General features: G+C 38.6%; 1 protein-coding gene and 1 long non-coding RNA gene across 7 annotated transcripts; one reads left to right on the forward strand and one right to left on the reverse strand.

Moving 5' to 3' along the window:
* Positions 1-699: 699 nt before the first annotated feature.
* LOC110872918 (zinc finger CCCH domain-containing protein 17) lies at positions 700-7,771 on the reverse strand. The gene is made up of 3 exons (XM_022121828.2): positions 7,372-7,771; positions 2,604-2,714; positions 700-2,517 (listed from the first exon to the last, which is right to left on the reverse strand). Exons 1-3 carry the CDS (start codon positions 7,480-7,482, stop codon positions 877-879), a joined length of 1,863 nt encoding a protein of 620 aa, XP_021977520.1. The 5' UTR covers positions 7,483-7,771; the 3' UTR covers positions 700-876.
* On the forward strand, positions 2,923-5,222 carry LOC110872921. Of its 6 annotated transcripts, XR_002554775.2 has the most exons (6): positions 2,923-3,379; positions 3,647-3,714; positions 3,816-3,889; positions 3,985-4,045; positions 4,855-5,020; positions 5,131-5,222. It is a non-coding gene; the product is annotated as an uncharacterized LOC110872921 (long non-coding RNA). The 6 variants fall into 6 exon arrangements; XR_004865504.1 differs by having other exon boundaries at positions 3,816-4,045; XR_004865506.1 differs by having other exon boundaries at positions 3,647-3,670; positions 3,816-4,045.
* Positions 7,772-13,949: the final 6,178 nt, after the last annotated feature.

Raw genomic sequence — 13,949 nt, forward strand, 5'->3', positions numbered from 1 at the left:
CTAGTGTCCAAATCTCCTAACTTGGGTCTTCAATGTAGAGATGTACAAAAAAGTGAAAAACCGGTTTGGGCCCAGCAACCTGGAAACTGACCAGGCCCTGAACCACTAATAAAACCGGTTTGGGTCCAACTTGACCCGGTGGTTTTGTGCAGGTTTGAGATTTTTGTGTTGAGAATCGGTTTCAACTGAAATCGGTTTGAGCCCGCCTAAAAAAACCGGTTTAAACGCTTAAACTGGTTTTGAACCCAATCCGAATTGGATTTGATGGGCTGTGGTTTTCAACCCTAAAACCGATTCTTAACCTGAACCGGCTTGGGCCAAACCAGTTAAAGACCAAACTAAACAAAACAAAACGGACCGGTTTTGGCCCCAATGAAGTTTTGTACACCTCTACGTTAAACTCGACAAACTTATGTTAAAAGACAAACTTGACTCGACAATCTTATGTTAAACTCGCTTTAATAACTCAGAGAGTCTCAAGTTGTCTAGTCTCTGATTCAAACCTGAGAACGCTGGAATCTAAAGGGCTTAAGACAACTTTAAATTGGAATAAACGTTTTAAAGATTCACAACTAGTTCTCCAAACAATGGACTCAAGCCTTTTATCAAGGTATTCCAATCAGCTTTAAGTTCAACTTATCGAGTTCAAGATCAAATACAAAAAACATGTAAGGAATCATACTAGATGAAATCCAAAAGTTGAATCAAATAATAATCATATTGAGATTTTAGCGGAAAACATGCAAAATAGATACAAACTAAAAACCTCAGGCAAAACTTATCTCGCTACTTCTACAAAAATAACTACAATCAGAATGTTTTGCTTTGAATCAGAACACCAACAAACATTTAAAACAAACCTCAAAAGCTTTAGATCTAAGAGTACACTTCACTCTCTTTCTTTCCTGTCTCATCTCCTTCCTCCGTGTATTCTTCACCTTCTTCTAAGTTGTAATCTTCCCCATCGATTTGCTCATAATCATAGTCTCCATCCCTGTGATCATACGCTTCAAGCTCCTGATCCAGCATTGCATCCTCATCAATGGACCCCACTTTATTCGCTACATCGCTCACTTCAATATTCAAAGAAGCTTGACCGTCTGTTGACTTTGGGTTGTCTTTTTTCTTTTGGTTATTTTCATCATATTCATTGGAGTTATTAACTTCATTATTCACAGAAGAAATGACAGATTCTCGTTTCCGCTTCAGAATCTCACTAAGAGACTTCGGCCCTTCAAATTGTTGACTTTCTGTTCTTGGGTGTTTCCTCTTCCCCAGAGTTTGACCATCATCTATTTGCTGACTTTTTAAATCTGACCATCGTTTAGATCTAGTAAATTCACGGTCGTTACCACGATAACCCCTATAATCGCTTCCCTCATTGAAATCATCATTTGATCTGCCGCGTATTCTATCTCTAAACCTGCCATTGTTTGATGATACACGATCGTTACGTCGTTGCCTTCCCATGTCAATTTCCCTTTCTACCCTTGAGCCATGTTCATAGCCAGGTGACGTAGCCCTTCCCGGAATCTTTATTCTACCTCGAAGCCGACTACTAAGGGGACCGGAATCCAAGCGACGGTCATGGCGCTGATCGTAGCGGGCTTCCCTCAGTATCCTGTCAGTATGGTTATCACGAGGATGTTCACGGCTGATAACTGACCTTAGACCGCCAACGTTATTATCCCTTCTTTGCTTTGATAATCGGTGGCGTAAGTCTGACCGGTCAAACTGATCCGGGCTTTCATCTCTAGGATACCGCGTCCTTCCAAAACCAGAACTTTCTCTACAGTCTTCCCATGCATACCCTTCATTGTTATAGTGGTCAAAATCACGTTTATCGTGGTCAACATCATAGTCAACAGACCGACCCATATCATAATCATGACCTCTAGACCTTCCAAACTGTTCTTCATTAGGATAATATTCGGAATCTCCAAGCTCGGTGTCCACAAGAACATCAAAACCAGGGGTAGGCTCTCTTGAAAATTCGTCAACTTCCTTTCCATTTATACCCTCGTTATCTGAAACATTATTAGCCTCGTAAACACTATGGTTAGACCTGTTGGGCGGTAATTCATTCACGACAGGTGGCGTGACAACATTGGCTGGTATGAACTTAGGAGTCTCCTTAAGCTGCTGTGCTACTTTTTTCTCCGTAACAGTAACGCCAACACCACCGCCGTTTCTTAGTTGCACTCTGGGCACTTGTTTCCGCTGAGGTGGTAACTCGGGAGCCTTTTGTACGTTTTCCTGTTGAGTGAACTTTTGTTGTTGAACGGTTTTCTCCGGGCCCACGGAAGACACGTTAGAAGACTTGGTAACAGGATTAGATGGCACAGGATGTGCTGTGTTAACGATGTTTGACAGTCCGTGCCAAAAAGGGCATAGATGTCCTTTTAAACAAAAACCTTTCTGAAAGAATATGCATGCAACACCTTGTTTTACTGGAGCCTGAGGTACAGCGGGTCCCACAGGGGTGGGAACTTCAGCTCCCAATAATCCATCGAGAGGCTGAAAAAAATACATAATAACCAATTATAAATTATAATCTATAATAACATATAAGTTCAAAGAAACAAATCAATAAGGAGACTTACAGGATGACGGAAAGCACATTTGGGATTTAAGCAATTTCCGTTTAGCCAGTACCAGCAATCCCGAGGGTTGACCCGTGCAATGTCACTATGACGATACTCGCACTCACTTCCCTGTTAACAAATGGTAATGAAGGCGGAGTTTAGTCAGATTATTATCAATAAAGTGATAAATGCTGATATGTATAGATAAAGTTTAACAATTCGTGAATTCCACCGACATTATGCATTTATATAATCTTAAAGATGAATGTCGGTGCCTAGACCAAATGACTATATCTGTCCTCACCCAACCAACCAAATTACAAAACTGCCATGGCTCCTTCTCTTTCTTTATCTCCTGTCTCTGTGTCTCTCTCTGTGTTTCTTTGGGATGAACGACTCCTCAAAACCACCACAACCACCACCGCCACCACTCTCTACTATCTTAAAAGAGAAAGTCGGTGGCTATTCCACCGACCCCTCTTCAATTTTTCCTCTCAAGACCCTTCTTCTATTTTTCCTCTAAGCTATCACTACCAACAATCGGAATTCCAGAACACAAGATTGACGAAATCAAAATGCATACGAACTCATTCTCAATCCATAAAAAGGAAAAAATACGAAGCCGGACCTCCACGGTGGTTCACCGTCAAGGCAGACGGCGACGATGGCGACGCCATCGTTTCTGGAGGCAGATGCGGCGGCTCCAATGGGTTCCGTTTTTACAACCATGATCTCCGGCGAACCGCTATGATTTTTTAATCGAAGATTGATGACTCTTAGGCCACCCTCGACAGGTTATATTGTAGCTTTATTGACGAATTCTTATGGTTTTTCAGTTTTTGCTTTTCCAAGGTTTGTAATTGTAATACTGTAGGTTCCCGTTCCTGCATCTTTATATTGGAAAATGAGTTTTATGAGCTGTAAATTAGGGTTAATCTTCATTGTTGCTTGAACTTTATTGAATTTGATCTCCATATATTTAGTCTTCCATTGTTACCATGTTGTAATTTAAATTTGCCCTCTAATTAAATGAAGAGTAAACATAAATTGATGTTCTACAGAGAAATTGAAGCTCTGCACACCAGGTGTTCGCTTAAATGCTCATTTCAGATTTACATTTGAATTTGAGGTCCATTTGGTTTTGTTGATGCTATATAGATTCCAATAAAATATACTGATTACGTTAGATATCACTATGCTTAGATCACCTTATTCTCAAACTTACTACAGGAGGGCTACATCATTCTTGAGTGATAAAAGATACATAATCAGTTGAAGAAGCCTCCCTTTCTTTGTAGGCGGAGGTGAGTATGTCCTATTACCAAGTCATTTATTCTTTATTCTAATTGTGTGAGTTATATTTCCTCTTATTCTTTTCATTTTCCAACGAGAGTTAAAGTTTTGTGCCCTTTGAAGATTGGGGATAAGAAACCAGATGATATAAGGACGAATAAAGATTGGTATGCGTTCTTTCATTAATATATTTTGTCATTGTTATGTATTTTAGTTGTTAACTAATCCTTCGCATCCGTATGCAAAACCATCAAAGGTTGAGCTATATATATGTACAGAGCTCTGTATCTGGTGCTCATGTTAGTTTCATTATATAGTAGATACTAGAAAGCGATGTATATCCCAGGAGTAAGAAACACGACACTAATCCCGAATGAGGCAGTATAAAAGAAAAGTAAATGTCTGTTGTTTCTAAATATAAATAATGTGTAAATACACGGTTTTTTAGTTATTTTTCTCCACGTCTATTCAAAAGTAAATTTGATGTCTATAAAAATGAGATAAGTGTGCAGTCTGTGCCTAAATTGCCATATCATACTACTTCCCCAGCCTATTAGTGTTAGTTAGAAGTGGGAAGTCTACAGTAAACAATTTGTTTAGTCATCTTTGAATCATTTAATTATATGCTAATAGGTAATAATTTTCTTTGGGTAAAAAATTTCAAGCACTTAGTTCCATGTTACAGTACATCATTATGTTGGACTACATGATATAGTCCAGTTATAAATACATTGACTATGTAATATTCAAGTTGTGATGACCCAACTACACTCTTGATATTGTTTTACATCAACAATGGGTATGCCACATTTTGTTTTAATCTACTACTAGACAATTTTACCTATTTAACCAATTTTATTTATTATAAGATAATATTTTATTTTACATATTTGACCCCTTAGATATTAAACGCAATACAGATCAACATATTACTTAGACCAACTTCAACTCATTTAGTCTTTTCTTTTCAATGTAGGTAGTCGAGTTGGATAACAGGTCAAAACTGGCTTCGGTTTGAAACGAGACATTGCAATATTATGGTATGCTTATTATGATTTAATATAAAATAGCCTTGGGTTGAAGCGATTCAGATTTATGACGTCCCTAAAAAAGGGTGTGCATGTTCCCAACCCAGCTTTCATGTAAGTCTCTTTGAATCTTCCTATATAAAAAAAAAACACATTCTATCACCTCTTTGTGAATGATTAAAAAAGATGGCTCTGAATTTTTTTTTTTTAATTCCAATCATTAGGTACTATGTAAACACTACTATAGAAGAAGAAAGTGACGATGCAAAAGTTGTTTTCTTCAACGAAGCGTTGGAACAAATGCTGGAAAAAAGTTTTTTTGGGGGGGGGGGGGGGGAGGGGTGAACAAAGTTGGGGTACTACCCGTCCTAGCAACCCGGATCCTAAAACAACTACCAAAAGAAGAAGACCAGATTCGCCAGGTACATAAATTACACATGCAAATTTATTTAAATTTTCAATGTAAAAGGGACAATTAACATCCCCTATCCGTTACACAGACAATGAAACAACGGGAAAGCAAGCAAGGAAGTAAAAGGATAATGCGGAAGGTAACGTTTTTGACAAGCCAGAAAAAACCCAAATCCATGTTGATTTTCTAGGGGAAAAAAGCCAACAGGAAAGGCTTTGCCTCCATATGCAACAACACAATGTCAACATTTGAAGTAACGGAAGACATTTTGGCTCCAGCGACAACGTGACAAAACTGGGAAGGTAACTAGCAAGGACACCGACTTTTGAAGAAAAAAACCTTAACAAAAAACTATTTATAAGACTATTACTCTTATCAAAGTTGTAGTATGAATCATGGTTTAAAAAGGCTTTCCGAGGCCCGCCTCGAGGCTTACGCCTCGGCTGAGGCTATGAAAAAACGCCTTAAAGGCTTAGCCTCATATGGGTCAACTGAAACCTAGGCCTCAGTCATCCGAGGCTTTCTGAGGCTGTCCGAGGCGCTGAGGCGGTGAGGCGAGGCGGTGAGGCTTAAGCCTCACCAGACCTTGTGAAAATGGAAAATTTTAGGTTTTTTGGACTTTATTTTAGAACCATTTAGTGTTTATTAGGCTTAATTGGTGGGCCAATCCAATAGTTCAGTTAAAAAACATCTATTAGGTTAAAAAAACCTAATCGAAAAGAAGATATCGGTTGTGCACGAATAGGATGAACAAGTTGGTGTACGTTATGTACAATAGGAGATTGTAGCAAGTGTTTATAAAGAAGACGAAACTAAAAGATGATGAAGTCCCGATAGTTGCCGATGATGTTTTGTCGGATGATGAGTGGATAGCTAACCCAAGTGGAGATGAAGATGGTATCGGTGGAGTTGCCATGTCAAATGAGGAAAAAGGTGAGAGTTCATCATCTAGGAGGAAAAGGAAAAGAGTTATTAATTTGGTTGATGATGATGATGACGATCTAAATACGCCAGATGAAAACTTTGAGGATGATGATGCGGAGGAAAACGAGTTCTATGATATTTAGATGTCATAACATTACTAATTTAAGTTGTTCGAACTATTTTATGATGTTTGTTTTATGTTAAACCTTGTTTGTTTTTCTATTTTCTATTTATGATGTTTGTTTTATGGTAATTTGTGATTTTATGAGAGATATATATTTTTCTTTAATTTTTTTAATAATGTTTTGAGGCTTACGCCTCGACCTGCCTCGAGGCTTACGCCTTGTGAGGCTAAGAGAAAACGCCTCGATGCCCGTTTCCGCCTTTTTAAACCTTGGTATGAATCCTCCTTATTGTAACCCATGACCTCTATATGTAGTTGAATGTTAGTGTAATCGATTATCACCTATTAGATTACCCAATCCATAGTTGCAATGTATCCACGCCGCAACGCGCGTGGGTACAATTCCTAGTGTTTATAGTAAATAAACTCATTCTTGTATCCGTCAAAAGCCAACTTAATTTCCAAAAACCTTAATTCAAGCCATCACGCACTGCTCAAAACCACAAGGGCAATCCGCAACACAACCATATCAGTCAAATAACCGTCACATGCTGCTCAAAAACGGTTTAAAGCTGTAACGCTCGTATGTCATAATCTTTAATTATACCCTTATAGCAATTATCATAAACAAAACATATAAAATCCTTCGAAACCAAAAAAAAAAAGACGTTAAAGATTAACATTCCTCGACAACGCCACAAGAACACACAAACCATGTGAAACCCTAATTCAAATTGCATACTCCCTCCATCCCAGAACCTCCACATCTACCATCAAGATTCACAATAATTACAATCATAACCCTCTAAACCAACAATCTAACAAAATTTATGTCAATTTTTTAATCTTAAACAGAGGTACACAAACTAAAACCTATATCTTTACAACTTCAAGAAGCTAACCCTCCAAATCTTTAAACAATATCCAATTCAAACAACCTACATTAACCAAATATCTAATGCATTATAAAACAAACCCACAAATCTTTACACAAAAAAGGCTTACCTTTTTGCAGGTTAAAGGAGACGCAAGAAAGTAAACACAATCAGTATTCCTTTTCAAGAACTCTTCTTCCTCCGTCAATTGTTGTTGATCGTGAACACCAGCACCAACCATTGTTGGATCTAGGGTTTGTGGAGCGGCTTAACAGGAACGTTGAAGGTATGAATACAGAATATGAAACAGGAATGATCTAATTGTTGTAAAATGACATTGTATATTGTATTGAATAATAAAATAATATTTGTGAATAGGGGTTTGTAGAGGATGAAATTGAAATTGAAATCGAGGCGTGGGTTGAGAGAATGTGAAGCCCTGAAGGGGGGAATAATGAGTAGGCTCGATTGGCTTTTTTAAGGGGAGAGGGTGCATGAGACCCGGACCCTGACCCGGTATGTTGATGTTGGTTGGGTTAGTGGTGGGCCATGGTGGGTTAGATTAGATCCATCGTTGAAGACATATTTGGTTTGGATTCTGTATGTATGTCAAATAAATTTGAATCTTACAAGGAGGCAATTGAATAATTGATTTTAGAAAGATATAGAGAGATTTGTGTGATGTCACGTTGAGGGTTATGTTATTCGCTCATAAAAATAAGAATTGTACAAAAACATTGGGATCACATAAAATGACACAATGTTAAGCAAAATATACCACAATGTTGAGAAAAAAAAAAAGACATAATGAATCGCAAAAAAGACACAATAACATAAATATAGAAAAGACACAATTATATATAAAAGACACAATGATAATAAACAAAAATTATAAAATCTACAACTTATAAATCCAAAAGTGAAAACCTAAAATCTCACATCGTAGAGTTCGATGAGACGATTACAATGCTGCTTGAATGGGGTCAATCGAAGTCTGTTTGATACCCTTTGTTTGACTTCTTATTTTTAGAAGTCTTTGTATTTGATCCTAAATTGTGACGTGGGATACAAACATAAGTAATCAAGTAATATATTATTTCAGGGACGCCCTTGAGCATGTGCAGGATGGGCGCTGGCTCATGGCCAAAAACGTAAGAGGGCCCGTACACCCCCCGGCAAGTTGAGTTTTTATTAATAGAGTAGACCCTCCGGCAAGTTGAAATGTAAAAAGAAAAGTGAAAAACGTGTAGATTTGACCAGTGACATGAAGTTTGCTTCTCTGTAGCCGATGATTTTTCCGACCAGCGACTACAACTAAGAAAAAATGAAGATGAAGGTGTTGTTTGTTTTTGCAGACATGAACTGTCTGCAAGCTGATTTCATTTGTTTTCATGTATGCAACTGAAGATGTGGTCTGAAGCTCTGCAAGCTGAAAATACAAGACTGTTTGTTTTTATAAGTTGATATTGTCTGTATAAACTGAAAATATGTAACTATCAAACTTATCTCACTATGAGGAGCAATAACTTTTGATTATAATCCATGATAAACATGTCAAAAAAAAAAGCAAAATAACTGTCAAAAATTGCACAAAAACAGCTTCAATTTGTGTCAAAAAAAATTGCCAAAAATTGCAGCAAAAAAGAAGTATCTGGTTGGATGAGAAGAGGGAGGTCGTCGGACGGCGAGGAGAAGAGGGAGGTCACCGGAAAACTGGTCGGAGGAAGAGGAGCGGCGGTGCCTGGGAGGGCGATGTGGGAGGGGCTGATGTTTTAAGCGTATATGAGGGAGGAGTATATTTGCGTTATGTGAAGATGTTTTAAAAAGGGGGTCTATACCTTATTTTTTAAGATAAAAAAGCTGAGTTCAAATTTGTTTAAAAAAACAAACAGTCTTCAATGATAATGCATGCGCGCATCAGCTCCCTTGAAGATGTATGAAGAAAAAACAAAAACCTCCGAAGGTTTATGGGGTTTATTGAAAATGGAAAGATAACATTTTAGACCGTGGGATATGGTGGGGCGGGGATTTGGGGCATGGGTTGACACGTGGACTTCGAGGGGCACCGCTGGTCAGTTGCTTGTTGGGTCAATAAGGTGGGGCGTGACTAGCCCGCGTGAGTTGGCCACGTGTTATAAATTTTTTTTTCAGTTATTATAAAAATACGCACAAAATTAAAAAAAATCTAGCCACCTATAGCCTAGCCAACCCAGCCAGTGGCGGACCGAGGAATTTTTTTCCTGGGGGTGCGGAATATTTTCAGAGATTTTAGACCCCTAGCTGTATTAAAAAATATCGGTTTATAGCGGTCGAGTCGGATCATGTAGGACAAAAGAACATCAAACTAAAATTTATAAATCATCAAAAACACGTCAAACGCCATTACAAATTACAAACGTATTTAAAATTGTGCCCTACAGGTTTTTTTTTTTTGAAATATATCCAAAATATCATCTAAAGATACTAAACACGCCACATAAGTTCATTATATTCTTACTCATTGTTCCTAACACATATAATTTGCTCCATTAGTTCATACAACAACACTAAACACTTAAACAAAATAAACAATAATGTTCAACCATAGCTCGTAACTTTCAATTATATTTTTAAACATTCAAGCCCTAATATTAAATGTTGATTACTTGTAACTAATCATTTAAACAAACAAAGCTATAAATAAAACAACAAAGTCATTTAACTACACGTCTAGAACAACAAAAAATATAAAAAGATTAAACCCTTACACATCTATATTTTCTCCTAATCATCACATAAAACAAAATAAATAAATAAACATACTAGTTCTATATTGGAATTCTGACGTAATATGGGTCGGTCCAACCAGAATTTTGGTTTTTATGGTAAAAAAAAGCCACCAGATCGTGAGCAGTGGTGTCAAGTTGCTGGGAGTTTTTTTTGGGGGCGGGATTTGGAAATGGAATGGGTGGACGAATTTGGGTTATTTTATTTAGTTCAAATTTCTTTAGGTTGGGTTTGGGCTTGTGTTAATAAAAATTGATTGCAGATTGGGCTTTGATTGGATTAAATAATTAAGGGAATAAATGGTTAATATTTATTTTTTTCTAAGTGGGGCGGTTGAAAATTTTCAAGGGGTGCGGGCAAAAAATTCCAAGGGTGCGGTCGGGATTTCCGGCGAAAAATAACAATAAAAAATATCTTTTATGGGGTGCGCCCGCCCACCCTTAGCTTAATGTGGGTACGCCCCTGAACCCAGCCAATGAGAGCCGGCCACGGAAGACCGTGTCACACCCCCAAAATCCACATGCGGAGTATCACCGCTTGGGAGCGCGACTGACCAGGATCAAGCCACCAATCATATAGAACAATATATATAGTAAAAGTAATTGCCATTAAACCAAACCAAATCCATATGAAAGGTGTTCCAAAACATAAGTATGTTATCACTGTTTAGCGGAAGCGTATTAATAAAACCCATCATAATAAAGTATCAAATGTCATAAGTGTTTAACAAGACAAACACGATCCAAGCCCACAACGACCAGCTCCTCCCTGTGCAAACTCCATGTACCTAACGACCTGCAAGGCATGTAACAGAGGATCAACAACTAGTTGAGCGAGTTCACAGAAAGTAAGTGCATAATAGTAAGTTCGTTGGTAACATGTGGCTCTACTGGGCCGATAGTACGTTCTATTGGTGTGGGCTTCCCATGTTGTATAACCACTAGACTATTCGTAACCATAAGTGTTCTACATATCCCGAGAACAGTAATACGTACAAGTTTACGTAGGTTTTACGTAAGTATCCTTCACAACCGAGGATAGGGGTACGCGGGGGTTTACGTAGGTTTTACGTAAGTGCCTGACACAACCGAGGCAGTAGTGAGTATAAGTTCACGTAGGTTTTACGTGAGTGTCCTTCGCAGCCTGAGGACAGTGAGTAGCATAAGTATACGTAGGTTTTACGTATGTGTCCTGCACAACCGAGGACGATGGTATGGTAGTCTAGTAACAATGTATGTACGAATCTGGTCAATCTCATTCCTTCAATCCCATTCCCAAGCCCTTGGGAATCCCATGCCTTAGTAAGAGTGTGAACTCACCTTGGTTTGCTCGGTATGTTATTGCTTCTAAGTTTTAGTAAATGTCTAAGTCCGTTACACACGACCTAGGATATATTGCACATGATACGATATAAGTGTTTGCAAACAATTAGGGTTTACGAGTCTTTAATATCCAAGCAATTGTGTTATATGCGTTCAATGCGTACGGAATGATATGATAAAGGTTGTTCGTGCGTACGATGTCATTCAGTAAAGTACAGTATCATATAATCTCATGCAGGTAAGGTATAGTAGCATGTTGTTTCTCATACAGTTTACTGAACTTAACATCATAAACACACAGTCTATTCAAGTATAATCAGAACTCAGGGCATAACCATCACAGCATAACTCAAACAACATGTGCAAGCAAAACTTCGGGCCAATTGATTTAGATTAAAGCTCGGACTCCATCATGTAATAAAAGTTCGGGCAGCATCATTTAAACAAGAACTCGGATGGTAACAAATAACAAAAGTCGGTTGCCCTTGTTTCTTGCCAAAAGTCGGACAAGAGGAGGGGCTCACAAAACTCGGACCCTCACACCCCCTATGAAACTCGGACAACAGTGTGGGGGGTTTAAAATTCGGACAGGGTCTTGGGGGGGTTAAAAGTCGGACCATAGGGAGGCTCACAAAACTCGGACATCCCTTGGCTTACATCAAAAAGTCGGACCACCCTTTCCAAGGGTTTAAAGTCGGACATGATATATATATATATATATCAAAACTCGGACACAGTGCAAACCTCGGACCACATGTAATGTTCATAAAACTCAGACTATAGTTTATACGAAATTCGGATCAAGCATGTCCCTTTTAAAACTCAGATTACATCCTTATGTTTAATAGTTCGGACCTCAAAACTCAGACAACATTCTTTAAAATTTAAAACTCTGACTAACAATAAGTCATACGTTCTTTGCAATTGAAGCAGTTACGTTTTATGTTCATACAATCGTGAAACCCTAATTACATACACTGGCAACCATTTTAATCCAATTATCAATCACAATTGTAGCATATCATGTAACTTGACACAAACAAACCATTACACAACTAATCACCATCATATTACAATAATCAGAATCAAATTAAAGCACAGAACCATCAAATCAAAGTTAGGGTTTACAAGTATTCTAATAATCAAGAATTGATACAATCAAACAATCAATTAGGGTTTACAAGTATTACAATAATCAATAAACAATTACCTTGAATGATTCTAGAGAAAGAAAGGAATCAAGAGTGATGAATATCTTGTGCCAATGATGATGGTGATGATGATTGCCAGAGAAAGTGAATGTACGTGCTTGGATTTTTGTGAAAATGATTAGTGAACAAGGGATTAGGGTTAAGTATGGTTTAATTTTCATTAATAACTCTATACACCCTTAATTATTATATTTTACAATATTGCACCATCTCAAACACTTTCACAGTTTCACCACCAAGTTTATGCATTTGACAAGTCTATCACAATTAACACATAACCATGCACAAACACACAATACACTTCATTGTATCAAAACGTTACAGTTCCATACCCAATTATTTGTGCAATCAAACAACTAAACAATACATGAACGTGCAATAAATGCGAAATAGGAAATCTTGGAAATTCGAGTTGTCACATTATCCCCAACTTGAAAGAAATTTCGTCCCGAAATTTAGCATGCGGTTACTGAGGAAGCTAGGTGAGGTGTATCGTTTACTGATTTTCCTGGGGTGTCACATCATCCCCCCGTTGATTTGGAATTTCGTCCCGAAATTCCGCAGTAGTAGCTTCAGCCTCAGTAGTAGTTGCATTGATTTCGAATAACTGGGGGTACTTTTCTGTCATCTGGTCTTCGCGTTCCCAGGTGTACTCTGGGCCACGACGGGAGTTCCAACGAACTCGAACAAGAGGGATTCTCTTGTTTTTGAGGACCTTAACATCCCGGTCCGTGATTTCAACTGGCTCCTCGACGAACTGCAACCGCTCGTCGATAGTTAGTTCCTTAAAAGGAACTATAAGGGTCTCATCTGACAGACACTTCTTCAGATTCGACACGTGAAATACATTGTGAACTGCACCGAGTTCAGCTGGTAGGTTTAGCTTGTAGGCCACTTTGCCTATTTTCTCAATAATCTCGAACGGTCCGACATACCGCGGATTTAGTTTGCCCCGTTTGCCAAAACGAACCACACCCTTCCAGGGTGAGACTTTTAGTAAAACCCGGTCCCCGACCTGAAATTCCAACGGTTTCCTACGCTTATCCGCGTAGGCTTTCTGACGGTCGCGTGCTGCCGCCATGCGTTGTCGTATTTGTGCAATCTTTTCTGTGGCGTCCACTACAATCTCCGGACCCGTGATCTGACTATCCCCCACCTCTGCCCAACAGAGAGGTGACCGGCATTTACGCCCGTACAATGCCTCGAATGGAGCGGCTTCTATGCTGGTGTGGTAACTGTTATTGTATGAGAACTCCACCAAAGGGAGGTGCTTTTCCCAGCCGTTGCCGAAATCAATAACACATGCCCGAAGCATGTCTTCAAGAGTTTGGATCGTTCGCTCAGACTGCCCATCCGTCTGAGGATGATACACTGTGCTCATGTCTAACCGTGAGCCGAAAGATTTGTGC

This window comes from Helianthus annuus, chromosome 8 (genome assembly GCF_002127325.2).
Source record: "Helianthus annuus cultivar XRQ/B chromosome 8, HanXRQr2.0-SUNRISE, whole genome shotgun sequence".
Classification (NCBI taxonomy): domain Eukaryota; kingdom Viridiplantae; phylum Streptophyta; class Magnoliopsida; order Asterales; family Asteraceae; genus Helianthus; species Helianthus annuus.

Bases quoted from the DNA above. Each gene is read 5' to 3' on its own strand.
- LOC110872918 (XM_022121828.2), bottom strand. From the start codon at position 7,482: ATGGTTGGTGCTGGTGTTCACGATCAACAACAATTGACGGAGGAAGAA. The intron at 2,715-7,371 runs GTAAGCCTTTTT...ATTTGTTAACAG, and splicing joins CTCCTTTAACCTGCAAAAAG to GGAAGTGAGTGCGAGTATCG. The intron at 2,518-2,603 runs GTAAGTCTCCTT...TATTTTTTTCAG, and splicing joins AATGTGCTTTCCGTCATCCT to CCTCTCGATGGATTATTGGG.